This window comes from Halyomorpha halys, unplaced genomic scaffold (assembly GCF_000696795.3).
Source record: "Halyomorpha halys isolate HHAL.00 unplaced genomic scaffold, Hhal_1.1 Scaffold694.1, whole genome shotgun sequence".
NCBI classification, from domain to species: domain Eukaryota; kingdom Metazoa; phylum Arthropoda; class Insecta; order Hemiptera; family Pentatomidae; genus Halyomorpha; species Halyomorpha halys.
Window position 1 is genome coordinate 39,173 of NW_027111898.1, and position 14,717 is coordinate 53,889.

Consider the following 14,717-nt stretch of genomic DNA (forward strand, 5'->3'; position numbering starts at 1 on the left):
GCTGCTCACAATCTTATAGTTATAACATTTAACATGGTAAAACATTTAACATTTAACATTTAACACAACATCATGAATACCCCTATTGTGAGAAATCTATATCTCAGAGCCTATGAGACGTACTGATGTAAATTAGCTAAAAAGTAGTTTGTGACAGTTATCTTCCTAGGAGTGGTAGTTTCCATGATATTTCATGGCCAACCCAGCTACCGTGGAGATATTTTGTTTTTAATAAAACTGTATATTGTATTGTATATTATTTCTATTGTAATAATTTATAATCCGTATTGTATATACATATTTATCAATAAAAGAGGTTTTGAAAATAAAAAAAATGTTTTTAATATATATAACTTTATTAACTCGTCAACTTGTATAAAAAAAAAAATAATGATTTCAATAATAGTATAAATATCACTAAGCACTTTACCCAGATTTTTTTTTTAATATAGCTACTTACAGCTGATCTGTGAATCATCGCGTTTCCTTTGTTATCCATGACATCTACGCTGAGCGTGTGCTCCTTCAACTCTTTTAAAATGGTTATGACATCATTACGGCTGCTTGCTTCCAAAACCTTTATGCTGGCGTTCTCCTTAGGCCCTCTTATTCTAAATACCTTTCTTCTTCCACAAAGGATATTAGCAATATCAAAAACTGATGTATCCTTAAATTAAAAATATTCTATAGAATATACGTTTTGGTTAATAATTTTCAATTATGAACCTTTATAATCGATTTAAAAAAAAAAAGAAAATTAACCTTGCATAAAAATTTGGAGTTTTACGTTTCATGATACTTAGAACCCGTAAAACAATAAAAAACTTCCCCTTCGCCGTCAACAGCTATCGACCTGATTTTTTTAATAAATGGCTGCAAAGTCAGAGGTCACCCAAGGATGATCCTCGGAACTTATGATTGCCATCTGTCTTTTCGTTTTAAATGGTTAATTTAAATTTCCTGTAAAGATATGAACGAGGTGGTCTCGAAGAAATTAAATTCATTTTAGAACAATATATGGCTTACAAATATAGTTTAAGTGATTTAGCGAATTAAAAATATATTTAGTATGAAAGTAATTGTCTAACTACGTTTAGATTGTTGGTCTGGCCGTATTTTATTTATTTAAATCTGTTTTAAATGACAACTGGGGTCAAATGCATAATACAAAAGTAAAATTATCGTGACAGTGAATACTGATTTAACTATCAAATAGTCATGGCGATGGCTAACACTGCAACAGAAACTGTACGATAGTTCACTATTAAGGCGTACACATGTGATGTTTAACATGACAGTTGCTTCACTGACATTATTTCAACTACCAACTATCACACCAGAGCTAGTGCGGCAATACAATCATGACTATAACAATCACACAGTTATAGTTATAACAATTCTCCGAGAAAGGGTAAAGTAACGTGTATTTGTGGGGTAAAACGGGGGATTTTCAAGGCGGTGAGCAGGTATTTTATGGTCGGGAGAATTGGCACCATTGCGCATGAGATTTGCCGGTTTCTCATTCCTACTTAGTTGTCGAATTATTGTGAATAATGTTAATCTCGCACATATCTATTTTGGTTTAAATCGTTAAACATTGTTGTTACAGGGATGGAAATTCGAGAATTATTGAAAAAAAAAAATGAAATCGGTATGGAGAACTAGAAAAATGAAAGACATGACTGTCGTTTTCTCGATGCATTCTTATTTATAGATTGGTGAACCTTGAAAACGAATGACGAGGAACAAAAAATGACAAACCGTCAAAAAATATATCATTGTCATTCGTTCACTAGATGTTTTCTCAATTACTGCTTAGTTTATCAATCTAACATGTCTGACTGACAAAAAATAACATAACGGTCAAAATGTAAATTGTTAAAGTTGGATTGACATGAGAATGAAACATATGATGATAGGTTGACATGAGAATGAAACATATGATGATAGGTTGACATGAGAATGAAACATATGATGATAGGTTGAAATGAGAATGAAACATATTATGATAGGTTGACATGAGAATGAAACATATGATGATAGGTTGACATGAGAATGAAACATATGATGATAGGTTGACATGAGAATGAAACATATGATGATAGGTTGACATGAGAATGAAACATATGATGATAGGTTGACATGAGAATGAAACATATGATGATAGGTTTACACGTTTTTCTGATAAATACCTCCTGATTACGGTGCCTGAACGAGTGCTTCATAATATCAATAACTTTAGGCGTGTTGTTCCAGGCTAGAACAAAAGCCTCCTGAAATTTTTCTTTGAACTTATAATTTCTTGAGCGACTGTCGTCATCATTATAATTGTAATCCTCTTCCGCTTCTTCTTCGTATATTTCGTCTCCATCTTTATTTGTTTTCACTTCAATTATTTTCGTCTGTAATATTATGGTCATTGTAATTACAAATTATTAAAAGCATCTATCTATCATAACTAATTTGAGTTTTTGGATATGTTGATTATTTGACGAAGAATAACATAATAATTACAGTTTGATTGTTTTTATATATTTTGTCCTCATACATGCTGTATGAACTAATAGTTCTCTATGGGGGAGTGCAAGAAGTAGGGAGGGTGAGAAAGACAAAAAAAAAATGTAAAAAGAAAGATATTATTAATCTATGAATATTGATATAGTTAATTTGATTTTTGTGAGACAGGACCTCATGTCAGAATTTGCATTTTGTGTCCTAAATCATAATAATGGTTCTTTTAGTCTAATTGATTTAGTATTCTAAGCTAGCAAACATAACTATGAGAGCTGATCGGTTCAAAACAATCAGAGATAGCATTAGCTGTTGTTTAAAGGATGGAACAACATTTTATGTAATTTAACTGCTATAGTTAATAAATCTAAAAACAAAAATATTATTAATAAAATTTATTTATTTAGTTCCAGATCGGCCTGGTGGGTCTTCATGGTTAATGTAAGAGCTACTTTTTTTTTTTTAACAATTGATTATAGAGGGTGTGGTATAGTCTCATGCAAAAGACACCTCTAACTATATACAATGTTATAAATAAAACAAAAAATTAAGATAAAATAAACAGATTAAAATAATAATTCTTAATAAAAGATAAAAGTAAAGTAAATAACAAAAACAATGAAATTTATTGATTTAACAAAATGAATAATTGACTTCTAATTGAAAAAAAAAAAAGTGAATTTAAGAAAAAGATGAAGAGAAAAAAAAATTAAGATAAAATAAAATTTTAGAGTGACAATAACAGAACTGATAAATATAGAATTTATATCAGAATGCCCTGAAGCAGCCTGGTCTGCAGTCTTCGGGTTGTAGTTGGGTTTCCAAAGTTGTAGGTCACTGCTCCTTTAACTGTAGGTAACTAGGAGTGGAACTTCATGAACCTTTTTTTTATGTAATCCTCTATTGACTCTATTTGTAATTTCCGATGCAGTTGGCTGTTTCTAACAAACCAAGGAGCATTCACAGCAATGCTTACGACTTTATTTTAAAAAGATTGTAATTTTTTCCTTTTCGTAAAGGATACCACTCTTCACTCTACACGACTTCAGAGCCTTACATCAGCAGTGGCCTGGGAATCGTTTTAAAAGTAAGAATAGCTGTTTCTGATTTTAACTTGGATTTTATATTTAGCATAGGATATAGCATTGTTAACCTTCCGTAGGCCTGAATTAGTTTGATGTTGACATAGTGATTCCTGGTAAGGCGGCGATCGCAGTGAATTCCCAGGTATCTTACTTTTGCACTGACAAGATTCCATTTTACATTTTTACTTTTGAGGATCAGGTCTGGTGGGAGTCGAAGAGTAAAATCTTTTCAGGTACATATTTTAATGTTCAGACTAATCATCCATTTATTTAAGTATTGTTCTTGTTCACTAAGGTGGCTTTTCAAAGTATTTCTAGCTATTATTGTGTCATCATGTTGAGAGATCACTGCTGAAATGTCAGTGAACATAGTTATGGAGGTATGTGTGGACTGAAAGATGTGAACATAGAATTGAACAGAATGGGAGAAAGGACTGAACCTTGTGGAGTACCGGCATGGATTTGCCTGAGGGTAGAATTTGTGTTATTTATTCTAACAGAAAATGTTCTTCCGTTGAGGAATGAGCTCAGAATGTATAAGCACTTCGGTGTGTCCGCCCGTTTTAGCTTGCTTTGGAGACCTTGGTGCCAGACTTTACGAATGCTTGGTGGAAGTCCAAGAACGCTACCAAGGTGTGTTTCTTCAATTTGACTCTGTTAATAATAAATTATGATAGTCATGCCAGTTGGTGAGAAGTGGAATGACTATATTGAAAATCCGGAATAATTTCGGTGCATTGAAAACTAGAAGAAAGATGTTTTTATAACTGGGTCTATAGCTGATGATTAGTTTAGCATTTTTACCAGGCTTGTGAATTACTACAACTTCGGCTTTTTTCCATGAATCGGGTAAATATTCAGTCCGCAGGCAACTGTAAAAATTGACGTTATTAAAACAAAAGCTTTCCTGGGTAGCATTTTAATTGCTATGACTGGGATTAAATCATGTCCAGGAATTTTCTTTATTTTAAGCATTCTAATGAGTTCTTGGATATCTTTTGGGGACGTGAATTCAGGTGGGAGCTGAACTGTTGTCAGGGGGAGACTTAGGTACTCGTCAGTTCCATCATTATCTAAATCATTCTTTCATGTTTGTATTGGAGAACGTTTTGTCAAAGAAATTTGCAAGCAATTCAGCTTTTTCGGCGTCGCTGGCGATGAATTCATCATTGTCTACAGGACTTGGAATTCTTTCACGTTTATTCGTCATGTTTAGCAGACTCCGCGTAGACTTCCACAATGATTGATCCTTTGGGTCTAAATCTTCTAAATATCTTTGATATCTAGTATATGCCTATTCATCCAGATCCTTTTTTGTTTCATGTTTGAGGTGGTTCCATTTTTTTTGTGAACAGGGTTTCTAGTGCGTATCCACTGTCTCTTTGCGTGATTTTTTCTATAATTTTTAGCTGATTTTGGGATCTGACTGAGAATGTTTTCCTCTTAATTGGAAACGTTGTACAATTGCCTCATGTAAACTGTCTGCGACCAACTCATTTAACGTCGTTATACTTTTATCTATTTCTTGAGCGTTGGGAAACATTTTTTTCAGTTGTAGTTTTTCATCAACAAGAATTTTTGTACATTTCCCAGTCGATCACTCCATTAATGAGGAATTTTCTCATTGTTTATCTCAGTTGAGAAATTAATTAATACATGGACATGGTCTGAAGTTAAAGCTGTGATGACAACAGTAATACTTGTAGAAGGAGACAAGTATAAACGAACTTAAACGACCTCTATGTTAAACATGTTGAAAATAATATTTTCAGTGAAGTTAATATTATTTTTAATTATTTAGCCTACGCCATTAAAGTCGAACAATTTCTTTCATTACGTAAAATTTTTTAACTTGGGATCTTCTATTTGATGTTTTGGGATATATGTGTCTCAGTTATACATGCTATATCAATGAAGTTTGATTCAAGGAAAATTTTGAGTTCATTTCTTAAAGAAGATGACATGAGTATTCCAGTGAAAATTAATGGAATGATATTAAGCTTTGCAGTAAAGCGTAGTTATTCTGGAGAAAATTATTAATTGTAGATAAGCTGTTATTTATATTATGGCCCATTCGTAAAGAAAGACGCCATTGAAGTGGATAATAATGTGTCATTATTTGTGGTAAGTACGGTTTAAAAGCTTCGATATTGATTTTAGTAATAGAAGGAAATAAATTTCCACAATTTCTTTTGTTGTCTTAATTTACGTTGGACTGAGGTTTTTTGTTCGTGTTGTTTTAATATTGGACGAGTAGCATCAGCGTATGAAAATTTTGAAGTAATTCTAGTAGCCGGCCTATTTGAATTATTCTCAGTTTTACGAGTACTTGGCTCAGGAGGTGAGTTTATTTTGTTTTTTTATTTGTTGGTAATATTAACAACCGTTGTAATTAGCCGCATGCGCAAGTTCACAATTTACACAAAAAGGCCTATCTGTAATTTTTAATGGGCATTTTGAGGAATGGTGTTTTCCTTTACACTTATCACACCTCAATTTTTTTTTTTTTTATTTATTTATTGATATTTACAACTGTATAAAAAATACAACAAGTAAATTTGATCATAATGACATAATGATATGATACAGGATGTACAGAAACTACCCAGTAGTAGAACTCTAAAAACACCTCAATTCTAAATAACAATAATTTTTTGTGTGACCATATATCTAGCAGTTAGCGCACATTGGAATATCATTGTTTTTATATTTTGGTTCTACAGTAATTACAGCGGAAAATAAATTCTTAAGTTTAAAATTATCTTTAGCCTTTTCAGTATTTTTAATAGATATTAAACATAAGGGAGTAGGTTTTCTATCTTAATTCAGTGTCCTGGATACGTAAACAACTTCGAATTGTTTTGATTGTAACTCAGCCTTTAATTCCTCTTCCGTAATAATGTAGGGAACCTTTCTGATAACTACATTCAAATATTTATTTTTCTTTGTATATAATGTGTGGTATTTTTTATTTTTTCTTCGTTATAATACTTAGTCGTAGTTTTATTGTCTTCTATAGTTGATAGCAAAATTTTTCTGTTATTGCCAGTTAACTGATTAAATTTACCGCCCACCCTCACTTTTAATAAAGGAGTAATTTTTTGGTAATATTTACCCATTTTATTAACAGTTGATAGAGTCTGTGGTGAATCGGTAGGCTCAAAAATTCTTTTCTTTGAATTCGATTCGTCCATATTTTCCATCCATCGCCTGATTGCATTAATTTATAAGAACTAACAAGAAAGAAAACAAATCTAACCCTCACTATAGTATCGCGCTCTAGTAAAGTTGGAGGCCAACTGAATAACATTAGTTGAGGCTGAAGCTCATTGTATAAATACGAATGTAAAAAGCCCTCTGGCCAAGGACGAAGGCAGAGTGGAGCAGGGCGAGTCGCCGCGGCCCCCATGATTTTTGGAACCCAAGAAAAAAAAAATAAATAAAGTGAAGTTATTTAATAGATGGTTTTCTTTCTGGAAACATGCTATAATTAGGAAAGTAATGAGAGGAAAAGATGGAGGCGGCCAAAAAATCATCAAAGCCGAAAAATGCTAAACTGCCTACTATTTTCATGGCGTGAGCGGAGTTGTTAAATTTTGTTGTAAACTATTTGAATTCAGGTTATTTCATTTTCAATAATTCATTGTGATTATAGGTAATAAAAATTTAAAAAGTAATGATTGAATTTCAGGAAGTAGAAATAAAATGGTGGGGTATATCTTGGAATGTGGAATTACGTATATTCTTTTACCCAACGTTTTAGAATGGACTATATATGTGTAAGTGTGTGTGTGTAATGGGCAGGGCGCCCTTCTCCCCCCTTGGTGAACGCCTATGCCTCTGAGTGCAAAGTTGTAGTATCTTTTTAATAAGTATTGAGTATATTAATGTTCTTGTATAGTATTCTAATGAAAATGTAAATATAAAAAGGCGTAGAATTAAAAATTGATACCATTGTAATAGGATCACAATCACAATATATTACGATTCTTTGCCTTATGATGTCATAATAATAGTATTCTTTATTTATTCTGGGATTGAATAATATTTTAGAATAATATACAGGTGTCAAAATTAGGCTTCAAAGCCTTAGAGAGAAATACAAAATAAAAATGAAATTATAAAGCGTCATAAAATATAATAAAATAATGAATTTAAAAGGATAAAAATGAACAACATTAATTAACAGAATATATAAAATAAGAATAGAATAAATGAAGTAAAACCATTTGTCATATCATAAAACATAAGATGACAAACATTTCTGATAATAAGTAATAGAAAAAACAATCAAATATAATTAAACTAAAACTAATAAATGGAAAGGTACAATTTCTGCTAATGTACTTATTTACAAGAATAAACAAAAATCTGAGATATTAAGTACAGAAAATATATAAACCTTGTTTGAAACTTTCAATTGTTATTCTTCCGGAATTGGGTGGACACAAGGTGGTCGAAGATAGGGGATTTGAAGGTTGGAAGGATATTAGAACTACGATTGAAAGGGGGAATAGAATTCCATAGGGATGAGGAACAGGTGAGGAAAGATCTACCAAAGGCTGCGGTTCGATGGGCAGTTACATTTAAGTCTGAGGGCCGTGAGCGGGTTTGGGGGAATGCACTGAGGATTTAAATTGAAGGACATCAGAGATGTACGATGGACGGCGGGATTGGATAAATTGGTAGAGGAAGGAAGGAAGAAAATATTTACGACGGAAGGAGGGATGAAGCCACTTTAATTCTTCATAAAATCGGGTGACAGAGGCGTCCCTGAGGACCCCAAAGATGGATCGTACAAAGAAATTAATTAACCATTTTAATTTTGTTTCGAGATCCCCAGAGACACTCCCGTAAACCGCACAACAATTATCAAAATGGGGGAATATTAAGGAAGTAACCAGGAGCCTATGGGTTACAAAAGGAAGTAGGTGATGAAGATAATTTAAACGTTTTACAGTGAAAAAGGTACGATAGGAAATACGTGGTTTTCGCGTGGTCATACAAATAATCTCAAACAAGAAAACTATATAAAATTCAAATAAACTTTAAAATAATCCATAATTAGATTAATTTTTTATTAATATATTCTTGTTTGAGAGTGGTTTAGTTTATTTAAAAACAAATTTGATCCTTTTTCCCAACTTTATTTTTTTCACAACCTTCCAACCTATTCAAACCTCAGGTCATTTTCAAGGATACCTTTACTTTGTTGTCATTTTCTCTTTTAAAATTCTTAAAAATGCCGGCTAATTGCCTTTGTCCCATCTATAACTTCTTCTACGCCACAACCCCTGATGAAGACCTGAAACTCAGGTCGAAACGTCGGCATAAAATAAATAAATATGGTTTTGTTTATTTATGTTGTTCTTTGCTGACTGCACCCCCCGACAAACTTCTTCAAGTATAATCTTAAATTTAAAACTTCTATTAACCACTTCTCTTCTTTCTTTCATTTACATTTGCAAACTTTAAACCTTAAACCTAAGTTCTCCGTATACTATTATAACATTTGAACATTAAGTTTAAATAAACAATATAATTTTGTTTCTTTTTTGTATGATTTTATTTACAATATTATAAATACGTTAACATTTTTAGATATTACATTTCCTTTATTTGAAAATATTTATTTGTTTACATTTCAATTTTTTTCATAACCATAAGAATATTTCTTACCAATTCCCTTATAAACTTATAGGGATATCTGTTACCTATGCCCTTATAATCTTTGAGGAATATCTTACTTTAAATTTTACCTTTCACGAAGTTCTTAATTTGATTTTATAATTATTAACAATTATTAGATTTATTTTTTATTAATATATTTGTTTGAGAGTGGTTTAGTTTCATTAAAAAAATTTTGATCCTTTTTCTCTCAACTTTATTCTTTTTCAAACCTCCAACGTTTCGACCACTTAGGTCATTTTCAAGGATTCCTTATTTTGTTTTCATTTTTTTCTTTAAATTCTTTCTTCTTCTCTAGTAATACCACTATTTTAGTAATAATAAGAGTGGTTAGTAAAAGTTTTAAATTTGGGGAGAAATTTTATAGAAGAATTTATGGGACAAAGGCAATTAGCCGGCATTTAAACAATTTAAAGAAAAAAATGAAAACAAAATAAGGAATCCTTGAAAATGACCTAAGTGGTCGAAGCGTTGGAGGTTTGAAAAAGAATAAAGTTGAGAGAAAAAGGATCAAAATTGTTTTAATGAAATTAACAATTATGTTTATACAATAATTTTTTTTATTCTTACCATATTATTATTCTTTCTTATTTTTCTGATTACCATTTTATTTTTATTTTACTATAAAAACTTAATATGGGATCTTAAGAATTTTCATAAATTATATCTTTATATCTATTATTGATGGTTGGTAATCTACTAACACAACAAATTTTATCCTTCATCCAAGCATTTAATCGTTTTAATTAATCTCCTATGCCTGCTTTCTCCCCTGTTTGCTTATTCTTATTTTCAGGGTAATGAGATCATTACAGATTGTTTACCTTTTACTTTAGCGTTGTCTCTTTTCCTGTTAAAGCAATAATTTTAAATATCTTTTATATTTCTACTGTAATTTTTTATCATCAACTTTAACCCTATCAATAACTGTATAATTTTCAAATATTAAACATTTTGAGATTCAAGGATCTGATTAAAAATTTACTAGTTTCAGCAAAATTTTAAAGTTTGGCTTTAGATGTTTCCAATTTTTCTATATCTTCAAAAACCCATTCCCTCTTATCAGACAAAACTTTCCCATTTTGAATCTATTATATGAATTTCAGGTTCTAATCCTTCAGTTTTTTTATTATTTTTCCATATACCCTGTTCATTTTCCAAATGTTTACTCTTGAGAGATTCTGGTTCAAAACTGTTTATATTTTTCTCTATATCTTTGCTACTTTCTTTAATAATCTTATCTTGATTCAACAAATAACCCTTTTCTTTCATGAAGTTTCTACTTGCGTTTTACACCATTTCAGGGAAATTTGTTCTTACTAGATTAATCACATCGTTACTTTTAAAATCAACAAAACATCCCTTTTGTTCTGAAATTTCAGGTTTACTTAACCAGAGATCTGAGTTTGGTATTTCTTTACTTTGTAGTGTATAATCAGTAGTAATTATTTAATCTTAAAAATATTTCTCATGCAAATAAATTTAAAAAATTCAAATTATTGGATTAATAATAGTAATTAAGAACCTACCACTTGAAAACCAGTCAGACAGATTTGTAACTTTAATATTTACTGAATAAATCATAAAAGGAACATTCTTTCATTTTCAAAAATACTTACATTTACAAACTTTGTCGCAAGGGAATGGCCATTGGGTAGTTCAGTTTTCTGTGATCTTAAAGAGTGTTCTATTTCAGTCAGATCACTCAAGTCATCATGGAAATATCTGTAGTTATAAAAATAACTTTTAGGGTCTTTGCAAAATCTTGAATACAAAAGTGATGGGTCAGTGTACGATGCATCATTTCTCCCAAATGAATCAAGTATTGCTGAAGCTATTTCTCTTGGATACTGCAATGGAATACAAGTTATTAAATAATTAATGGGAATAGCAACTACAATTTTTTTAAAATCCGAAGTGGCTCAAAATTCTATCCTATGCACAAATATTTTAAAGATGAATTTTCAAACCTTGCTTTCAAGTTAATAAGCAGATATTTTTTAAAGCACTTGAACCACTTCAAAATAGGACCAAATGATAAGATGGCCAGACTATTTCTTTTCTGACTCTGGCATGACCATGATTTAGAAAAAAGTTACTTTCAGTGAAAAATATACTAATCAATTATAAGACATAAAACATTAATAATCTTCCGTAAACATCTTTCCAAGATTTCAAGTGTGGTATAAGGATCCTTTATAGAGGAAAATTGAATAATAAATACTTTATCGAACTTAAATTTTCTTATTTTTGCAATTTGAAGATACATTTCTGACCTAAGCTATTAAATATTTTTAGAAACTTTTCTTTTGATTTACAAAAAAATTACTTCCAAAACCTTTTGCCAGTTTGAAACCCCTAAGATTAAAAATGTATTTTAAAATAATTTAGAGATTGTCGAGTCTCATTGCAAATAATTAAAACTTACCTCATTTACTAATATTAATTTTTTGAATTTTGTCACTAGGAGCTTGTCTTGTAATGAGTTTGTGAGTTTTGGAATGTAGCCAACCGTCGTACAAAGCCTATAAAGTTGAGAGCCAGACCATATACCAACATCCTGTTTGCCATTTGCATATGTTAAAACACCAGGACCAAATGGCTTGTCATATTTAAATAATCCCTAAACATTTCAAAATAATTTTAAAACAAATAAAGTTTTCATTTATATGATTACTTATGAAATAGATTAAAAACATCTTTTTTTAACTAGTAGTTTTGGTGTGATTGATAAATACACTATTTATAATAAAAATAATTTTATCAATCAAAAGTTGTTTCTAAATTAGAAAGGACTAAAGTGATGAAAACCCAAATATATTTTTGGAAATAATAAAAATCGTATGTATCCATACTGCATAGTGACTCTCAAAAGTTCTTGTTTCTTCGCAATCAGACAGATTTATTCTTTTTGCAACATAAATACCTTAACTAATTCTGCCAAAAGTATGCAATTATTGTTATTCATTTATCAAAGTTTCACTGAATTGTTTTATAATATTTATAACATTTTATTTTCCATAATAAAATTTTTGGATTCTGACAAAGATAAATCCAATTTTTATCAGCTTCCATTTTTTATGATTGAAAATTTTATAAAAGGTACTTTTACCTTCCACTGCCCAATTTAATTACCAATACTGTTATCAGTATTATTGGGAAGTGCTGCGATCTGTTAACAATTTTTAAAACTATTAATATATTCTTGGATGGTGCTAGCAGTTGTAGCAGTTGATAGAACTATTGTTTCAGTGTAGCAAATGGTTTGTAGACTTTTTCCATTTAAATATTAATATATCAATTATTTTATACCATTTTAGCTCTTAAATATTTTGTTTAATCTTTACAAGAAGATAAGTTATGTTTTTTCAGAAAAAAAAATATCTGAGCACTTTTAAAGTTTTTGAAACTTAAGTTATGTGTTTTCCCCAAATCAGCATTTGTTCATACCCCACTCCCATCTTCTAATTAACCTGTTCCAATACGTAATTAGTTCCATACAAATACAATATATTAATGTAATTTATATAACTAAAGTATTTTATATTTAGAATTATTATATCATTAGGTAGTTCTATTGTGTCTCGTATTCAGTTTCGTTTTCCTTATTTATTTATCTTACAGAATGTTTTATATATGTATTATTATTTTTCTAACTATTCATTATCTACTAATATATTTTCTATGTAAATTATCTTATTACCTAGGACATTAATACTACCTTCCTTTTATATTACTTAAATTCTTATTCTTTTTTTATAATTAATCAAGAGTATAATAGTTAATTATGTTATAAATATCCACTATATGTAAATATATTTTTAATCTATAAATATATTTGGCTATAAGAATAAAACTTCACAACAGTGCAAGGTCCACAACATCCGACTGATACGATTGTCAAAAAACTATTGTATTTTATTTTTATCTGTGAAATTTTCCTGATTATTTTATCATTGATGGTAAGTAAAAAGGACAAACCCAAATATTTTTAGAATTGTTTATTTAGTACTTCTACTTGTATGGAAAATTGTTTTTTGTTGAAAATCCTGCAATATGTTTATTTTTTGAAAATATGGTGCATTGTTCATTGTGTTTCATGTAATTAAACTAATTAATGTCAATGGCTATTCCAGCGAAATGTAATCAATAAAAAATATCATTTTAAAAACACCCAATTTATTTTGACTATTATTATTTGACTCTGAAAACTTTTTAAACAATGAACTTCCATTCCTCTCTGTCCTGAGCATGGTTCCTTCATCTCCGCACACCCAACTAGTCCTAAGTCCTATTGGTCATCCTCCAGCCAGTTCAGAATAATTTTCCTCTTAGGTATCTACCAAGCGCCTTGTACATGGCCCTGTGTAGATATCTTTCAGAGGACAACCTTTCAATATGATCTAGCCATCTAAGTAGGACTTATCTGATCAAGGCCACAAACATTAAGATTCCTTCAGATTATTGATATGTCACATTCACAAGTGGGGCCAAAGATAGATATATAGTTGGTTTAATTTACCATTTGTACAGAACACTCACAATATGTCAAAAAATAGTCAGCATACAGCTGCATGGAACTGACTAAATTTTAATAGGCGAGAAAATGTTGATTTTAAGTACTGTAGAAACATATTTATAATTTATTATTTATTATCTATTATACATTATGTTTTTTATTTATTAAAGAAACATGTTTATTAACTTAGGACTAAAATCTGCCAATTTATAATAGCAAACTGTACTATCTCCCTTCCACAAATTACAGAATAGATATATTAAACTTTATTTATTTCACAATCAGGTTAATGTTTTGGGTACAAGTATGTTATAGTTCACTTGGGTGTGAACCAGATATTGATTTTAAGATCCTTCCAACCATTTTTATTCTATATAAATCTATTTCTTTTTTTATTACAATCTTTAAGTGTAAATCTCCATTTTAGATGTTTACTGAAAGACAGTTATATAGTATGCCCATTGCCACACAAAATGTCCCTTACAGGAAAGTCACTGCTGTTTCTTCGTTATTTATTGATCTAAAAAAAAAAAAAAAAAAATTGGAATTATTCATGATTGATATTTATATTATAATTTTAACAACCAAGAATATGTACACAATTATAGTTAGTTGAAACAGAAAGAAATATAGAAATCGATATTTATGAAGATATGATATTTAGCATGCATATAGGACTATAACATACTTGTACCTTCAATCATCCATGGTCAATAATTTATAACAAATGCTAACCTTTGTAATAGCCCTCGGAATATACATATATACTAGATGGTTACAAATCTTTCTGCCAGAAGTTGAATTTTGTGGTGATACCAGTCCTTAGTTCTCAAGACAAAAAACTCCACACATCCTAATTTGTATATTATAATTGTAATGCCGATATTGTAATTGTAATTTTAATGATGTATATA

At 30.0% G+C, this 14,717-nt stretch overlaps 2 protein-coding genes across 4 annotated transcripts in view; both read right to left on the bottom strand.

The window, feature by feature from the left end:
* LOC106685450 (ankyrin repeat and MYND domain-containing protein 1) overlaps positions 1-14,717 on the bottom strand; it is a gene marked incomplete at its 3' end in the record, with an annotated part of 54,783 nt that overhangs the window by 38,138 nt on the left and 1,928 nt on the right. The window contains 4 exon segments of the mRNA XM_014428124.3: positions 461-667; positions 2,193-2,402; positions 10,904-11,134; positions 11,713-11,907. Of these exon segments, the coding sequence (XP_014283610.1) occupies positions 461-667; positions 2,193-2,402; positions 10,904-11,134; positions 11,713-11,907 (843 nt within the window).
* The window catches only part of LOC106685451 (phospholipid scramblase 1), a 10,834-nt gene continuing 10,030 nt past the window's right edge, over positions 13,914-14,717 (bottom strand). For 2 of the 3 annotated variants that reach the window (XR_001343852.3, XR_001343851.3), the window contains exon 9: positions 13,920-14,323. The gene's annotated coding sequence lies outside the window, so the exon portion shown is untranslated. Of the gene's footprint in view, positions 14,324-14,717 lie in introns of all 3 variants that reach the window. The other variant, XR_010844041.1, reaches the window with a different exon arrangement.